Raw genomic sequence first — 16,660 nt, forward strand, 5'->3', positions numbered from 1 at the left:
CCCTCCCTATATCTTCATTGCACAGGCCTAGAAGCTCATGACGACAGAGATTAGGTGACACCTGCATGGCACAGCTCATCTGGAGGGTGAGAGGGGCAAGCTTTCATCAGCAACAGGGCCAAAAATCCCTTAAGCCTTAGGACTGGGTCAGGCCTCGGCGCACTCGATCATAGTTTGTTTCCCTCACTTTATTATTTTTGCGGAGACAGGGGTCTCGCTTTGTCGCCCAGGCTGATCTCCACCTCCTGAACTGAAGCGATCCTCCTGCCTTGGCCTCCTAGAGTGCTGGGATTACAGGCACTGCAAGAGCGGCCACGCCCGGCCCCATCATTTTAATAATTCATAATTATCACGCTTAGAAACCTGCCTCAGACCCATTCCCCCCGCAGCTACATCCACTGTCCATCCTTTTGTCCCCTGCCCCCACCCACAGCCCTTACGTCTGCTCTTCAGGGAGCTCAATTAGGGTACGTGGTCTGGCCAGAGGGGAGCCTTCAACCAGTGCAGCCAGGACGCTGAAGGTCGGATGCAGGGAGCCTCGGTGTCCAGACAGGGGATTTGAGGGTGCCTGAGAGTGGGGCAGGGAGAGCCGGAGACAGTGGGCACAGATGGCAAGGGGTTCACCTGCCCAGAGCCCCCAACCCAGCCCAGTCTCCGAGGCCCGAGCGGCTGCTTTTTGCGCCACCTGGCGGCCGTCTCTAGTGAGCGGAGCGCGGGTGTCAGTGCCTGCGGGACCCGATTCCCGCGGGGCGAGCGGACGCGAAGCACGCCCAGCTTGGAGAGCCGGGAACCGCGCGGCCCAGGGCCGGCAAGACTCTGGATTCACCCCCTGCTAGGCTCCGAGACCCGATGCCGGAGGTCCGCGGCGGCGCACGCGTGCCCGGAGCACTGCGGAGCGCGTGGCAGCCGGAGCGAGCGTGCGCGCACCCGCCCACCCCACGCCGCGCCCCGCACCGCCGCGCGCGCGCACGCACGCCCCGACGCTGGCCCGCGCCGGCCGCTCTCCCACGCGGGGGCCCAGGGGCTCCCGAGGGTGCTGCCTCCAGGAAGCAGGCGCCGCGCGCTATTGCCGCCTGCACCTCGGGCGTGGGGACCCGGCACCAGCAGCCCGGTCCCCACGAGTGACCTCCTGGAGGGCGGGGCCCGGGGGGGAATCTGCGCGGGTCAGGCCCCTTGGAGCAGGCTGGGGGTGCCCGGGCCAGGCCGCTCCCACCTGCCAGCCGCGCGGCCAATGAATGCTAGGCCTGGTGATGTCATGCCCTGACCGGACCCTGATGACGAATGTCCGAGGTCACCTGTCAGAGAACCAGCGCAGACCCACCCGCGGGGGTTCCAGAAGTTTCCACTGCCGCCGCGGAGTGCGGCCTCGCCCCGCAGCCTTGCGCGTGCCACCACGCTGGCCTGCCTTCTCGGGTGTCCCCTAGTCACCCCTTCCGCCCCCGGGGGTCTCCTGTCTCCATGCCCCCCACCTCATTTCCACTAGCGATCCCATGTTTACATCTCCATTCCCACAGGTGTCCCTTCATCCCTAGGAGTGTCCCACGCCACCTTTTCTGCACCAGTGCCACCTGGACCCCTAAGGGGACCATCCTCGACCACACTCCTACATGGCTCTCCTCCCATGCCACCGCTGTCTGTGTCGTGGCCGGGGATGCATGAACCCTTGGCCTTGAGCCAACTTCCCCAGCCTCTAGCGAGGCCGTCAGGGTGTCCAAGTGTGTCCGTCCGTCTGTGAAAGTCGGTCCCTGCGTTTGTCTGTGCCTGTCGCTGCATGAGGTCGTCCGTCTGCGCGTGTCTGTCTCCGCGGGCTTCTGTCCGTCTGTCTGTCACGTGGGTGTCTGCTCCGCCGCTGCAGGTCTTTGGGTCGCGTCTGTCACTGCGCGTCTGTCGTCGGTCGGCGTCTGGCACTGGAGTGCGTCTGGGCCCCGGGGTCTCCGGGTCTCGACTCCGAGGGAGGGAGAGGGAGGGGAGGTGGCCGCCCGGGGGAGCGGGGAGGGGCGGGGGCGGAGACAGTGGGCGGGGGCGGGCGGGGGCGCCGTGTGGCCCGGAGGGGGTGTGTGTGGGGGGCCGGAGGCGGCGGCTGTCAGAGTCGGCTCAGCCTGCACGGGGGAACATCGGCCGTCTCCAGCTCCCGGCGCGGCCCGGCCCGGCCCGGCTCGGCCGCCTCAGGTGAGTCTCCCTCCCCGCCTGGGACTCTCCTCCCGGCCCCCGTCCGGGCACCGTGCGCTCCCCGAGGGGTCCAGGCCTCCCTAACGGGACGGCTCCCGCGTCCCCGGGCCTGCCCCGCGCCGCCCCCCTCCGCCCGGCACTCGTCCGGAACTCTTCCCCGGCCGCCGCACACTCACCGACGCCCACGCAGGAGCCCGAGCTCGCGGGGACGGCCGCCGCCTCTGCACTCCGATTCCCGCGGGGACCCCCGAGCGCCCCTTCCCCGATCGCTCCCTAGTCCAGGGCCACTGGAAGACAACCCCTGATTGGGGCGGCACCCGAGCTGCGCAGGTTCCCGGCGCCCGACTGGCACCCCCATCCCCAGGGCCACAAGCCCAGCGTCCCTGCGCAGCGCCCCGCAGAGGCCCCCTGCGAGGCCCAGGACGCCCCCTCCCGCGGAGACTCCATCTCTATTTTTTGGGAAGGGGAGGCTCAGCGGAAGCCCCAGTTATAATTAGCGCCACTCGGGTTTCCTAGTTAATCTCCAGCAGCACCATCACCACCCCCAGCTCAGGGCGGCGGAGGCTGGGCGAGGGGTGACCGGCGGGAGAGGGGGGAGTTCCCACCCGGGGAATTTTGATCCTTTGGCTGGAGATGCCGGAACCGTAGCAGCTGCTGCCCCCAAAATAGCGCCCCCGCCCCTGCAGCCGGGGATCTCCGGAGCCCCGGGAACACAGGCGTCCCGGCTCGCCCTTCAGGCGGCTCTGCAAGGCCCTGGAGCCCCCAGGCCCCCACCCCAAGTTCCCGGCTCCCGTCTCGGGGCGGGGAGCGCCGACCTTTTCTCGGTCTATACTGCCCTCCGCAGGCGGCGGCGTGTATGGCAGCTCCAGACGGTTGGGGGTGCTCTCGAGTACTGGGGGGCGCGGGCTGGAAAGCCTGTTTGTTGGGGCTGGCCTGGGGGCGTGCGCAGCTGATGGGAACCCGCAGGCATCAGCGCTCGGTGCCAGACACTGGATGAGACAGGGCAAAGTGGGATGGGGAGTGGACTAGGCAGGATTTGGGGGACCCGGGAACCTGAGGCTTCCACACCCTGAATGCCCAGCCTACCGGCCCCCAAAGGCCCGGGCCTGGACAACTCAGGAGAGGGGCCTGCGCTTTCAGGCCGCCGCACGCTCCCCCAGCGGCGCCGCCCGTCCGTGAGGCCGCGCCCCTGTCGGGTGGCCTGTACATGGACTGCGGCCTCTGGTGCCCACACTGCAGGAACTGGGCCGGGCCCAGTTCCCAGAGGTGGCAAGGAGGTGAGGGCGGTCGGCCCCCAGCGGGGTGCTCCTCTCTGTTCCCTGCATTTGTCTGGATGGGAGTGTCTGCCTGATCTCTGTCCCCTCCTGCCCGCTGGCCTGTGTCCTTGTCTCTGCCCATCCTCTTTCCTCCCTCCCTCTCTACCCTCATCTTTGCCAGCCTGCCCCACCTCCTCTGCAGCTGAGTGATAACCCTTGGGCTGACTGTGCCCTTATCTCCTTCCTCCGGGCTTCTCGGCTCTTCACCCTTTTCCCTTTCTTTTTCCCAGCAGACGCCGCCTGCCCTGCAGCCATGAGGCCCCCGCGGTGTCCCCTGCACATGCCTTCCCTGGCTTCCCCACTCCTTCTCCTCCTCCTCTGGCTCCTGGGAGGAGGGATGGGGGCTGAGGGCCGGGAGGACACAGAGCTGCTGGTGATGGTACGTGGGGGCCGGCTGCGGGGCATTCGCCTGAAGGCCCCTGGGGGCCCTGTCTCTGCTTTCCTGGGCATCCCCTTTGCGGAGCCACCTGTGGGACCCCGTCGCTTTCTGCCACCGGAGCCCAAGCAGCCCTGGCCAGGGGTGCTGGACGCTACAACCTTCCAGAGTGTCTGCTACCAATATGTGGATACCCTGTACCCGGGCTTTGAGGGCACCGAGATGTGGAACCCCAACCGTGAGCTGAGCGAGGACTGTCTCTACCTCAACGTGTGGACGCCACACCCCCGGCCTGCATCCCCTGCCCCTGTCCTCGTCTGGATCTATGGGGGTGGTTTCTACAGTGGGGCCTCCTCCCTGGACGTATACGATGGCCGCTTCTTGGTGCAGGCCGAGAGGACTGTGCTGGTATCCATGAACTACCGGGTGGGAGCCTTTGGCTTCCTGGCCCTGCCGGGGAGCCGAGAGGCCCCAGGCAACGTGGGTCTCCTGGATCAGAGGCTGGCCCTGCAGTGGGTGCAGGAGAACGTGGCAGCCTTCGGGGGGGACCCGACATCAGTGACACTGTTTGGGGAGAGCGCGGGTGCCGCCTCAGTGGGCATGCACCTGCTGTCCCCGCCCAGTCGGGGCCTGTTCCACAGGGCCGTGCTGCAGAGTGGTACCCCCAATGGGCCCTGGGCCACGGTGGGTGTGGGAGAGGCCCGCCGCAGGGCCACGCTGCTGGCCCACTATGTGGGCTGTCCACCCGGCGGCACAGGTGGGAATGACACAGAGCTAGTAGCCTGCCTTCGGGCACGACCAGCGCAGGACCTGGTGAAACACGAATGGCATGTGCTGCCTCAAGAAAGTGTCTTTCGATTCTCCTTCGTGCCTGTGGTGGACGGAGACTTCCTCAGTGACACCCCAGAGGCCCTCATCAACGCCGGCGACTTTCATGGCCTGCAGGTAACTAGTGGCTGGCAGGGATGAAGCTGGCTCCTCTGGGCCCCAAAAGCCCCTCCTGTCCCCGCAGGGACCCAGGCATCAGGGCTTCTCCAGGCCCATTCCCAGAAGTCCTCCCAGAAGTTCTCCCTGAGGGCTCAGATCCCAGGGTGGTCAGCGGGGCAGACAGGAAAGGCACCATGGGTCTATTTTCTCTTTCTCTGCGCCCCTCCCCTGATCTCAGCCTCTCTCCATCCATGGTTGCAGGTCTGTAACTGTTCATCTCTCTGGCTCTTTGTCTGTCCATCTGTTTCTGTCTACCTGTCTGTCTATGCCCATCCCTCCATCCCATCCTCCTCTCCCTCACCCCCAGGTGCTGGTGGGTGTGGTGAAGGATGAGGGCTCGTATTTTCTGGTTTACGGGGCCCCAGGCTTCAGCAAAGACAACGAGTCTCTCATCAGCCGGGCCCAGTTCCTGGAAGGGGTGCGGGTCGGGGTCCCCCAGGTAAGTGACCTGGCGGCCGAGGCTGTGGTCCTGCATTACACAGACTGGCTGCATCCCGAGGACCCGGCGCGCCTGAGGGAGGCCCTGAGTGATGTAGTGGGCGACCACAATGTCGTGTGCCCCGTGGCCCAGCTGGCTGGGCGACTGGCCACCCAGGGTGCCCAGGTCTACGCCTACGTCTTTGAACACCGTGCCTCTACACTCTCCTGGCCCTTGTGGATGGGGGTGCCCCACGGCTACGAGATCGAGTTCATCTTTGGGATCCCCCTGGACCCCTCTCGAAACTACACCGCAGAGGAGAAAATCTTTGCCAAGCGACTGATGCAATACTGGGCCAACTTCGCCCGCACAGGGTCAGCAGTGGAGATGGGGAGGAGGCTGGGGAGGACAGGAATAGGGGCGGGACATAGAGAGAGGCAGACACACACAGATGCAAGGACAGTGGGACAGGGCAGGACAGGAGAGCCGGAGGCAGACAAGCTCACAAGGGAGACAAAAGGGGAAAGAGAGAGACAGGAGACAGAGGCAAAGGAAAGTGAGAGGATGTAGACACAGAGAGGCTGGGCATGGTGGCTCACTCCTGTAATCCCAGCCCTTTGGGAGGCCAAGGTGGGAGGATCTCTTTCGGCCAGGAGTTTAAGACCAGCCTGGACAACATAACAAGACCTCGTCTCTAAAAAAAAAAAAAAAATATATATATATATATATATATATATATATATATATATACACACACACACACACAACTTAGCCAGGAATGGTGGCTGGTGCCTGTAGTCCCAGCTACTCGGGAAGCTGAGGCAGGAGGATTGCTTGAGCCTGGGAGGTTGAGGCTGCAGTGAGCTATGATGGCGCCACTGCACTCCAGCCTGAGCAACAGGGTAAAACCCTGTCTCTGAAAAAAAAAAAAAAAATCAGGAGACCAAGACAAAGGAGTTCGAGCTGGATTAAGTCAAACCAGTGATGATTCACCACCAGTGACATATTCTCACACACACACACAAATTTACCTTGATCAAGAAGAGGACAATGAAATCGAGCATCAGGTGGTGTTAAAATGTGATGTTTATAGACCTACGACCTGTCCTGGTCCTGGTTACTTAGGAAGGGCTCAAGACATCCTAGCCATTTTTTTAGTGGGAGAAACAAAGATGAAACAGAAAAGCTGAGGGAAATGGAGAGGAGACAGGGAGCACAGGAGGAAGGGAAGACCCCGATGACCCCGGGGACATTGGAGAAGGGAAAGGAGTGACTTGGTGGTGGGAGGGAGGGGACGGGCTCTCTGGCGCTCTCTGCAGAGCTGAAGAGTCCAGAGTCCTGTGGGGATGGGGGCTGCCGCTTCTCACTGCCCATTTGGGCTGAGCCTTCCCTTTTTTCCGCAGGGACCCCAATGAGCCCCGAGACCCCAAGGCCCCTCAGTGGCCCCTGTACACGGCAGGGGCGCAGCAGTATGTGAGCCTGGACCTGCGGCCACTGGAGGTGCGGCAGGGGCTGCGCGCCCAGGCCTGTGCCTTCTGGAACCGCTTCCTCCCCAAATTGCTCAGCGCCACCGGTACGCAGGGGCCAGCGGGCAGCGGCTGGGAGGAGGGGAGTGGGAACCGGCCAGGTGTAACCCCTCTATTCTCCCCCTAGCCTCGGAGGCTCCCAGCACCTGCTCAGGCTTCACCCATGGGGAAGCTGCTCCGAGGCCAGGCCTCCCCCTGCCCCTCCTCCTCCTCTTCCTCTTCCAGCTTCTGCGGCTGTGACCACGGCCTCTTCCCCTCTGGCCACAGGGGTCCCTCCTCTAATGAGTGGTCGGACCGAAGGGAAAGACCCCACTCAGGGATCTCAAACCCAGCGCCCCCTCCCTCCTCAAGCCAAGAAAAGGCAGGAGGAGGGGACCGTGCCCCCCACCCGTCTCAGGGTCCCCCACGCCTTTGTTGTTTGAATGGAAATGAAAAAGTCAATATTCTTTTATAAAATTATCTTTTGGAGCTTGAGCCTGACACTGGGGGACAGAGGGAGCCCCAGGCTGAATAGTATTTCCCCTATTGGGGTTATAACGGTCAACCATTTCTGTCTCTTCTTTTTCCCCCAACCTCCCCCTCTTGGTTCCCTGTCCCCCTGCCTCCGGTCATCCTTTTCTCCTCTCTCCTTCCTGCTGTCCTTCTCTGGCCCCGCCTCTGCTCTCATCCTCCCTCCCGTCTTTCGCATTCTCCTGATCCTCTTGTCACCGTCCCACGTGGTCGCCTGCATTTCTCCGTGCGTCCTCCCTGCACTCATGCTCCCCCTCCCACGTCCAATCCCCGACCTTCTTCATGCCGCCCTCCCCCGCACCGCCTCGCCTGGCGCCCTGGCCGCAGACACGCTCGACGAAGCGGAGCGCCAGTGGAAGGCCGAGTTCCACCGCTGGAGCTCCTACATGGTGCACTGGAAGAACCAGTTCGACCACTACAGCAAGCAGGATCGCTGCTCAGACCTGTGACCCCGGCGGGACCCTCACGTCCCCTGCTCCGCCCAGCCCCCTAGCTGTATATACTATTTATTTCAGGGCTGGCCTACAACACAGACGAGCCCCAGACCCTGCCCCTCCCCACCCTCGACGTCCCCCGGGGCTCTCCGTCCTCTGCATGTCTCGGGCTGAGCTCCCACCCCCGCGGTGCCTTCGCCCCTCCGGGCTGCCAATAAACTGTTACAGCCACGGGAGTGTGCGCGACTAGGGAGCCGGGAGTAGGGGGCAGAACGCCGGAATCACGGGGTCCGAGTTTGTGCAGGCGCGGGGCCGGAGGGCGACGGACAGGAGAGCTCTGAGGCGGGCGCAAAGCGCCTGCGCACTCCGGCCAAGGCTGGTCCCTGGCCCCGCCCCGTGGGGCGGAGCTTGCGCCTGCGAAGTGAGTCTCGCGGGCCGGCAGGCAGGCACCGCGGAGGGGAGGGCGAGGCGCCGCGGAGCGTTGTGGGAGTCCTTGCTGGTGGCCGTTGCTTGCCACCTGCGCTGATCACAGAGGCCCGCGGAGCGTGTCCTCAGCCTGCGCGCCGGTCCTGCGGCACCTGGCCCAAGACCCGGAGCCGAGGGGAAGTGCTGGAGTCTGCGGTCGTTCCGCGCCGCCGGGTGGACGCTGTACCCGGCTTGGGACTGCCCCTCCCGCCCACCGCCCTGGAGCTGTTGAGGGACGTCCACGTGGGCCTGGCCCCGCCAAGCCGCGGCCCTGCCCGCCTGGCGCTGCTCTCGGGCCACTACCTCTACTATCACTACGGCTGCGACGGCCTGGATGACCGCGGCTGGGGCTGTGGCTACCGCACTCTGCAGACGCTGTGCTCGTGGCCGGAGGGCCAGCCCGAGGGCGTACCTGGACTGGCCGCAGTGCAGGCGGCTCTGGAGGACCTGGGCGACAAGCCCCCCGGCTTCCGGGGTTCCCAGGACTGGATCGGCTGCGTGGAGGCCAGCCTGTGCCTCGCTCACTTCGGCGAGACCCAGGGGCGCCTCTGCCACGTGCCCCGGGGAGCGGGGCTGCACGGAGAGCTGGAGAGGCTTTACTCCCACTTTGCAGGGGGCGGGGGCCCAGTCATGGTTGGGGGGGACGCGGATGCCAGGTCCAAGGCCTTGCTGGGAGTCTGCATCGGGTCAGGCACGGAAGCCTATGTTCTAGTACTGGACCCTCACTACTGGGGCGCTCCAAAAAGCCCCAGTGAACTACAGGCTGCTGGGTGGGTGGGCTGGCGAGAGATAAATGAGGCCTTTGACCCCAACTCTTTCTACAACCTGTGCTTGACCAGCCATAGCTCAGAACAGCAGCAGCACCCCCTGGACTGAGGGCGAAGTTCCAGAACTGAGACTCTCCAGTCCCAGACATGCATCTGTGTACCTGGGGCTGGTGTCCCCGCAGATCCTGGGCCTTTTGACATCAGTAATAAAAGTGGCAGGGCTGAGCAACACCTCGGGAATTCCTTTGGAAGGATGGAGGAAATATGTAACATATATGAGTCAGAAGCCCTGTGGAAGTGCTTTTATTGGCAGTAAGGCTGATCGTACAAAAAATTCTCAGAGTTGGATGGGACCAGGTAGTCACAAGTAAAGGATGATACAGGAGTGAGGAAGTGAGGAATGGTGACGGTTCAAAAGAAATCAACATCGTCTGGGGCATCTAGGTCCCGATATTCCACAATGGCCCTTGGGTCTCCACGAACCATCCTGTGAGATGAGAGGTAAAGTATGAGAGCTGAGGGTTCCAAAAGGGAGTTTGCAGGGGGCAACAAAGCTTGGGCGTGTGTGCTCCTCCTCACCTGTTGCGAGGTTTCCCAGGATAACCTCCCTGGCCTCGGAAGGCATCGTAGTTCCCTCGGCCAGCACCATATGGGGCGTGGGGGTATGGAGGGCCTCCTGTGGGGACTGCAGGGCGGACAGCACCAGCTATGACAGAGATCAGCATTGAGTTGCAAACCTATGTCCTCAACTCCATCCTCTGTTTCTTTCTCCCTTTCACCCAATGTCACACTCACCAAGCCCCTTCATCTCCCTCCCGTACTTACCTCCATAGCCCAAGATCGGGGGCCGGGGCTGACCGTAGGGCATCAGGCCCTGGGGAGTCTGGTGTGGGTAGGGGAGTCCCGGGGTCAAACCTGGGGGGAGTACAACACGGACGGGGACATGAATTACTGCGGGGGGGTGGGGGGCAGGAACAACTGACTTTTAGGGCTATGGCCTGAGGATGGGGCAGAAACTTCTCGGGCCAACAGGTAAAAGAGAAACAGGAGTCCCTGGACAGTCAAGGGAGAGGAGACATGTGACCCTCATGGATCGTATCTTACTCTGGGCAGGGCCAGGTGGCTGGGCTGGCTTGATCTCAGGCAGAGCTGGGCGCTTGGCATCAGTGAGGAAATTGTTAAAAAACGCCACCTCCTTTTTCACTTCCTCAATTTTCTCAGCATGCTTGTTGAAGATATGCTTGCGCACAAACTCAGGACCCTGGGTGGAGAGAGGAGCGGGGTCACAACAGCCACTTAACGCTTGCCTCACCCCCAGTCCTGACCTGAAAGGATTCCCAGCTCCTGCCTGCCAGTCCAGTGAGCAGTTCTCCCACCTCGGCCCAGGCCTTTAGGGGCTTCCTGTCTCAGCCCCACCTCCCACCACCCTGGCACGACCATTCTCCAACATCCAGACCTTGAATTTCTTGCCGCTGAGAGGACACAGCCACTTATCCTTGCCCAGTTCCTGCGTGTTGGAGGTAACGAATTTCTCCACTTCCTGCTCCGGGTCTTTGCGGCCCATCTTCTGGGCCTCTTCCTCTGAAAGCGACTCCCGCACACTGAGCAACGGCGTGAGCTTCTCCTCAAACGTCTTCTGCCACTCCAGCACTATGGTTTGGGAACAGAGGAAGGAAGGGTGGTGGGAAGGGCTGGAAGACCAAGGCAAGAGGCAGCCAGGGAGAAAGGGGAACCTGGAGCTCACCTTCCCCATGACTGATGCGGTTGGGTGGCATAGGCCCCCGAACGTGGATGATGCCACAACGATTGGGCATCTCATCCTCGTTGGGGTACTCACAGGTGTTGTAATAATCCAAGGAATGCACGATGCGCAGGTAGAGGAGAAGCTTGTCCAATACCTGAGGAAGTTGAGTATGGATGCTCAGCTCCTTGCTCCTGCCCTTACCACCCGACCCCCGCGTCCCTGCGCTGCCACTGCTGGCACCTTGATCAGCTTCTCATCCCGCTCCACATTGATCTCTGCTGGGTTCCCTTCCTTAGGAGGCTCCTCAGGTGGGGCACCCCCACTGCTCCCCAGCAGCTCCTCCTCCTCAGCACTCACTTCCTCAATCAGGTAGTCTGTGATATTCTTCAAGATCGGGTTTTGCGAGGGCAGGCTCTGGTGGAAGGAAGAGGGGCAAGTAAGGCAGAGAAAGACCTTCAGGGCAGGTAACCTGAGACCTTCCGCATGTGAAGAGTGGTGAGGGGTCAGAAGCTCACCAGACTGAACTGGCGCCTTTTGCCCCCTTGGGATTTGTCTTCATTTTTGCTTTTGTTCCACCCCAGCCCACAAATGACCACTAGCATGCCCCAGTTCTGCTGGAAGCTAGAGGACGTGCTACAGACAGGTGAGGTCAGAAGTGCCCACCGCAGAGGAGGTGCTAGCAGCTGCTCCTGATAGTCCTGTGGGAGTCACTGACCGTTGGCAGGGGAGGCGTCCCTGGCTCTGAGGCCCACAGCTGGGTCCTGTCGTCCAGCGTGTGGATCAGCTTGGCCGCCAGCTTGATGTCATTGCGCACAATCTGCTTGTGCTGGGTGATGCCGTTGATGTTGCGGACACGTCGGGTCAGGTCCCTGTTCACACCAGGACTCAGCTCGCACTCCCGGAGCTGAAGGGCAGACATCAGAAGTTTACTCCACTAACCGCACTTGCCAAGGAGAAGTAGCAGCTCTAAGATGCTCCCCTCTTGATTGATCAAACTGTGAGCTCCCTCAGGAAGGGGACCTGACAGGTCCTGTCTTTGTCTGCCTACATTGCCTGCCTGCGTTGCCTCTGGGCAAGACTCTAGGGCAGTCACCAGGACAGATAGGTTAGCTTCCCACTCTCTTCCCCAGAGAGTCCCACCCGAAGCACTCACTCGGATGTTCTGCAGGTTCCAACAGATCTCTTTAATGTTAACACTGCGGTCAAAGGTCACCCAGCCACGACGGAAAAACCTACAGAAGAAAACGTTAGGGCAGTCAAGCGAGGGAGGTGCTGTTGGCCATTAACGTTCCCCTGCACTTTTCCCTCCAACATACCCGGTTACTCACCTCCTCTCTGGCTGCGGCTCCGAGAGCGCCACCCGCATAAAGCCTGGGTACCTTTTACAAAGCTGCAAGAAGCAGAAAACCAGCCCTACTTAGTGACTCAAGGATTCACTGGCTTCTTCCTCCAATCCTGCACTGTCCTCAGAACCCTAGAGACTAACTGCCTGGTCACTCTTCCCATCCTTGGGCAGGGTAAAACCACTGAAGGCCTTCAGAACACCAGCACCTGAAAGCCAATGGCGCAATCAAGACCAGCCCTCGGAGGGCATGGGGTCCTGGGGAAGGGCACCTCCCTATTAGGTGAAACGGGGGCCTCACTGCCTTCCCTCTGCCCTCCACTTCTCCCCACTCACGGAGATGATCTCGGCCCGGGAGATATTGGGTGCGATGTTACGCATGAAGAGGGAGCAGGTCTTGTGCAGCGGCCGAGGCTTGCACTCCAGCCCCGCAGCGTCCTTGGGCTTCTCCCATTCTTCCTCCTTGGGCTTCTCTTTCTCCTTGAGCGCTGCTTCTAGGCAGGAAGTTGGTGTGGTAGGAGTTGGTGTGTTTTTATTACTGATTTTGGTGGGGAGGACAGAGAAACCTTCCCCTAAAAGCCACCCTTCCCCCATCAATGTTGCCAACCTCTCACCTCCCCACCAGCATTAGAATACACTTTAAAAACAGAAAAGAAACCCTACCGGCCTCCTCCTTCTCCTCCTCAGCCTGGCCGCTCTCAGACTCCGACTCAGACTCTGACACACTGCCCTCGTCAAAGCTGTCGTCCCCGCTGTGCTTCCGGTTCCGCTTCTTGCTACTCTGTGCAAGCCACGGCAGAGGGGACAAGTTAACGCACCAGGAACCCAGCCCCGATGCTCTGACCCCGGGTTACAGACACCTCACCTTTTTGGCTTCCTTCTCAGAATCTTCTTTCTTCTCTTCCTTGTCTCCATCACCCTCAGACTTTGTTTTGTCATCATTACAACTGTCATTCTCGGCCTACGGGAAGAGACAGCCACTGGGGATGTCAAATCTCCCGTTCCCCTTTCATCAGAGGGCTCCCCGCCCCACAGCTGAGCCCACAGGTTCATTCTGCCCACCCCTCCCAGAACACAGCCCCCCAGTTCTAGCTCTTTTGGGGCCCGCAGGCTGCCAGGGGCAGTGCCAGGAGGCCCTAGACTCAGACCTGCTTGCCGTCTTCCTTCTTCTCATCCTTGTCGTTGGCTTTGCGCTCCCCGTCCCCCAGGCCTGCTCCAGCCCGCCCTTCCTCTTTCTTGCCGGGATCCCCGGGCTTTCCTGCCTGCTCCTCCTCCTCCTCCTGCTCCAGGATGCGGAGATCATTCTCTGTGCCTCCTTCCATCTTAATCACAGCTACCAACGAAGGGAACAGAGGTCACAACCCCAGGGCCCTAGCTCCCATCAACCCACTTCTACCTGGTCCCCAGACACGCCCGCCCCCATGGGGCCCAGATGCCTGCCACCCCTCCAACTCCACACACCTGCATCCAGCATCTTGACAATGGCATCAGCTTTGTCTATGTCCAAGAGAAGGTTATCAAACCAGCCGGTCTCCATGAGGGACAGGAAGACCCTCAGTCGGTTTTGCAGGGCCCCCCGGGCCTCCTGCCGACGTTTCCCCACCTCATCTGGGTGGTACTTGGACCGAAACCTGGGAAAGAAGTGGGCGAGGGAAAGACAAAACAGTTACTGGAGGCCAAGGCCAGCATGTGGGGAGGGGCCCAGGAAAGACGGCATAGCCCCCATCCTCACACCCACAAAGGGTCATCAAAGCAGAGAGATTAGGGGATAGGGGTGTGCTAAAACCACCCAACACCCCAAAAGGAACCAGAAGTTGTGCTCTGAGAAGATTTTGGGGGAAAACCAGCAACTAAGAGCTCTGAGTTTGGGAAGACCAATGACTACAGGGGGATGCCAGGGTTGGAGAGACAGATTTACCACTCTAAGTCTCTGGGAAACACTAACGTAGTAAAAAGCTGTCATTTCCCAAAGCTTCAGAGAGGAAGGCTCAGGAAATAGTAGGCCCTGAAGAACCTCTCTCTCCTCACCAACCCCAAACTGCAGTCATTAAAAACCTGCTCCCGCCAACTCCCTCCACCCCAAGGTGGAAGACAGAGGGCCAGACAGCAAAACCCAGAGGCAGGGCACCTTTCTCCACCCATGGGAAAATAAGCAAGATGGTGAAGGGACAGGAAAGACCAAAGGGAGAGACTGGAGTGCCCTTCAGAGCCTCAGGTCCTGCCCACAGGGGGAGAGAGAGGAGAGGGAAGGCTAGGGAGGAGCAAGAAAAATAAAACATTTCAAATAAATAGGACCTCAGGGGGAAAGCAAAGGAAATGAGGAGTATGAGAAAAAGGAGAAAGGGAGGAAAGGGGAGGGTGTGAGAAAGTCCCAGAAACCAAAGGAAAAACTAAAGATCAGAGAGAAAAACAGAAAACCAACAGGGAGGAAGGCGGTGTTAGGGAGCAAGAACAGGGACAGAGAGAGAATGAAGATATGCAAGAGATTAGGACAAAAACACACAGAGCAATCTGAGAGAAGGGACAGCGAAGACAGAACAGAACCACAAGTGGGGCGGAAGAGGAAAGGAAAGCCGCAGGCATCACCTCCAGGATCTTTACCTTGGCCGCTTGGTCAAACAGAGATCAAGATTTAACTAGCGGCGCCCAGGGCCCATTCTGGCTGGCGGGCCACCGGCTGGCTCCTGGCTGGGCGCCCGGCCGAGATGCCCTGCCCCGCGGGACTCCGCAGTGGGGGCCCTGACTGACTAACTGCCTGAGCAATCACATTCAGCTAAACTGCTGCATTGTGCACAGCAGTGCCCTGCCTGTCTGCCTGGCCGGGGCCGCGCGGCTCAGCCCAGGGGCTCATGTATGGGCTGGGTATGGTGGGGGTGGAGGTGGGTTTGCTCCGAGCTCCGTCGATGAGCGGGTGTAGTTCCCAGTTCTGGCTCTTTTCAAGGAGGAGGAGCAGAAAGAGGATGAGGAGGAGGAGGAGCAGGAAGGGGGGAAAAGATGGTTGATTAAAATTAAAACATCCACAAAAGGAAAAAAAAATAAAATTCTTTTTCTGTCAAACGACCCTGAGAGCTTTGCTTTTCTTCTCTGGATTCACTCGTCGCTTTGGGAAGATGCCACAGCCACATGGGGTCCTGGTGATCAGGGATGACAGTGACCCAACACCGGCAAGTGGGAAGCAGTCTGTCTGCTGCCCCAAAGGGCCAGGTGGCTCTGGCCTGCTGCCTGGAGGTGTCCCACTCTGAGGACAGCAGGACATGAGATGGGGTGGGGCGGGGGCCGTGGCAGTCGCTGAAGTGAGGGGAGACCCCATCAGCCAATGCTGTCATACTTCCCGACCCCCGCCCCCAGACAGTTCCGGACTGGAGAACCTGGGAAGAGGATGGGGCCGCAGCTCCACTGGCGGGGCAAGGGGCACATGCCAGGGAAAAGGTCCAGGGAAGCAGGGGCACTCACCACTCCTCATCTTTGTGAGCCAGGAAGAAATCCTGCATCTGCTGCCTCCGGAAATCCAGCTTGTAGTCATTATAGCGCTTGACGGCCTCCGTTTCATCCACTGAGTCATCCAGGGAGAGGAGAAACTCCTTGAAGGTCTTCATCACTGGCGGCGGCACACCCAGGTCTATCTCTGCGATGCTGCCCAGCCTGGAGAGGAGCCCAGTCAGGAAGGCTTGGTTGTGGGGGAAGGGATGGAGGCTAGGGGGGCCAAGGCAGCCAGGTGTCCCCTTCCTTTGCCCACCCCAAACCCCAAAGGCTACCACCCCCACCCAAGTGGCATGCCTCTGTGTGCCTCACCCGCTCCCTGGCTTCATCAACCTCAACCATCCCCCAGTCCTATCAACCCCATTCTCCCGAAAAGCCCGGAAGCCCAGTCCTTACCTGGCCTGGATCGGCAGGACATGGTGCTGCATGATGTGGACGTCGGGGTGGCCCCAGGGCTGAGGGGGGCCATAAGTTGGGCCCCCACCCCCCCCAGCATAGGGCATCTCATAGCCACTGTGGTATGGGTCAGAGCTGTGCTCATCCCTGAGGGTAGGGGACACAAAAATAAGGCAGAGAAGGAAGCCATCTTCCCAGGCCATGAAGGAGGACAAACTGGGGCATACACAGCATGGTCTCCCAGACAAGGGTTTCAGGGGACAAAGAAACGACGGGTGATGGGGAGTTGAGAAAAGGCAATGACAGAGATTTAGGCCCAGGTGAGGGGCAAAAGGGAAGGCCCAGGGGGAAGTGAGGCGAAGGGGAGGAGAGGGAAACCACTCCATCTCACCAGTCTCGCCTCATGCGCTTCTGTGGCGGGCTGAGTTCATGGCGGGGTGGCGAGAAGCGCTCACGCCGATTCCGGTCATAGTCCCGATATTCGCCCCGACTGCGGCGCTCACGGCCACGGTCCCACTCTCTGGCAGTAAGAACAAGAAACAATGATTAAAGGCTGGGCTGAGCAACAGTAAGACCCCATCTCAATAAACATTTTTTTATTTGGTGGCTGGGCACAGTGGCTCACGCCTATAATCCCAGCACTTTGGGAGGCCAAGGCAAGCAGATAACCTGAGGTCAGGAGTTTGAGACCAACCTGGCCAACATGGTGAAACCCCGTCTCTACTAAAAA

The 16,660-nt window shown here is 60.6% G+C and overlaps 3 protein-coding genes across 14 annotated transcripts in view; 2 read left to right on the top strand and 1 right to left on the bottom strand.

Annotated features, from left to right (window-relative positions):
- Window positions 1–990: 990 nt before the first annotated feature.
- On the top strand, window positions 991–7,967 carry ACHE (acetylcholinesterase (Cartwright blood group)). 6 transcript variants are annotated; one of them, XM_037740290.1, is made up of 5 exons: window positions 991–1,912; window positions 3,716–4,806; window positions 5,156–5,640; window positions 6,670–6,839; window positions 7,630–7,967. In XM_037740290.1, exons 2-5 carry the CDS (start codon window positions 3,739–3,741, stop codon window positions 7,749–7,751), a joined length of 1,845 nt encoding a protein of 614 aa, XP_037596218.1. In that variant the 5' UTR covers window positions 991–1,912; window positions 3,716–3,738; the 3' UTR covers window positions 7,752–7,967. The 6 variants fall into 6 exon arrangements, with proteins under 6 accessions (XP_037596218.1, XP_037596217.1, XP_037596219.1 ...); XM_037740289.1 differs by having other exon boundaries at window positions 3,719–4,806; XM_037740291.1 differs by having other exon boundaries at window positions 1,180–1,413.
- A 33-nt stretch (window positions 7,968–8,000) lies between these two features.
- UFSP1 (UFM1 specific peptidase 1 (inactive)) lies at window positions 8,001–9,199 on the top strand (the record flags this gene model as incomplete). Its single annotated transcript, XM_017533381.2, has 1 exon — window positions 8,001–9,199. A coding segment is annotated over one exon (1,077 nt), but the record flags the coding sequence as incomplete, so codon positions are not given.
- A 56-nt stretch (window positions 9,200–9,255) lies between these two features.
- SRRT (serrate, RNA effector molecule) overlaps window positions 9,256–16,660 on the bottom strand; it is a 14,222-nt gene continuing 6,817 nt past the window's right edge. For 2 of the 7 annotated variants that reach the window (XM_017533541.2, XM_017533540.2), the window contains exons 3-20: window positions 16,322–16,450; window positions 15,931–16,077; window positions 15,508–15,696; window positions 13,516–13,685; window positions 13,203–13,387; window positions 12,920–13,015; window positions 12,718–12,835; window positions 12,391–12,548; window positions 12,041–12,102; window positions 11,866–11,944; window positions 11,428–11,616; window positions 10,953–11,126; window positions 10,713–10,866; window positions 10,425–10,618; window positions 10,073–10,229; window positions 9,794–9,895; window positions 9,548–9,674; window positions 9,256–9,455 (exon numbers count right to left, since the gene is read on the bottom strand). In XM_017533541.2, the coding sequence (XP_017389030.1) occupies window positions 9,380–9,455; window positions 9,548–9,674; window positions 9,794–9,895; window positions 10,073–10,229; window positions 10,425–10,618; window positions 10,713–10,866; window positions 10,953–11,126; window positions 11,428–11,616; window positions 11,866–11,944; window positions 12,041–12,102; window positions 12,391–12,548; window positions 12,718–12,835; window positions 12,920–13,015; window positions 13,203–13,387; window positions 13,516–13,685; window positions 15,508–15,696; window positions 15,931–16,077; window positions 16,322–16,450 (2,506 nt within the window). In that variant the 3' untranslated portion in view covers window positions 9,256–9,379. The remainder of the gene's footprint in view (window positions 9,456–9,547; window positions 9,675–9,793; window positions 9,896–10,072; window positions 10,230–10,424; window positions 10,619–10,712; window positions 10,867–10,952; window positions 11,127–11,427; window positions 11,617–11,865; window positions 11,945–12,040; window positions 12,103–12,390; window positions 12,549–12,717; window positions 12,836–12,919; window positions 13,016–13,202; window positions 13,388–13,515; window positions 13,686–15,507; window positions 15,697–15,930; window positions 16,078–16,321; window positions 16,451–16,660) is intronic. The other 5 variants (XM_017533545.2, XM_017533542.2, XM_017533547.2 and 2 more) reach the window with 5 other exon arrangements.

Source organism: Cebus imitator, unplaced genomic scaffold (genome assembly GCF_001604975.1).
Source record: "Cebus imitator isolate Cc_AM_T3 unplaced genomic scaffold, Cebus_imitator-1.0 Scaffold82, whole genome shotgun sequence".
Classification (NCBI taxonomy): domain Eukaryota; kingdom Metazoa; phylum Chordata; class Mammalia; order Primates; family Cebidae; genus Cebus; species Cebus imitator.

Excerpts from the sequence above, each read along its gene's own strand:
- ACHE (XM_037740291.1), top strand. The coding sequence starts at position 1,236 with ATGCTAGGCCTGGTGATGTCATGCCCTGACCGGACCCTGATGACGAAT. Across the intron at positions 1,414-3,715 it reads ACGCTGGCCTGCCTTCTCGG|CAGACGCCGCCTGCCCTGCA; the intron begins GTGTCCCCTAGT and ends TCTTTTTCCCAG. Across the intron at positions 4,807-5,155 it reads GCGACTTTCATGGCCTGCAG|GTGCTGGTGGGTGTGGTGAA; the intron begins GTAACTAGTGGC and ends CCTCACCCCCAG.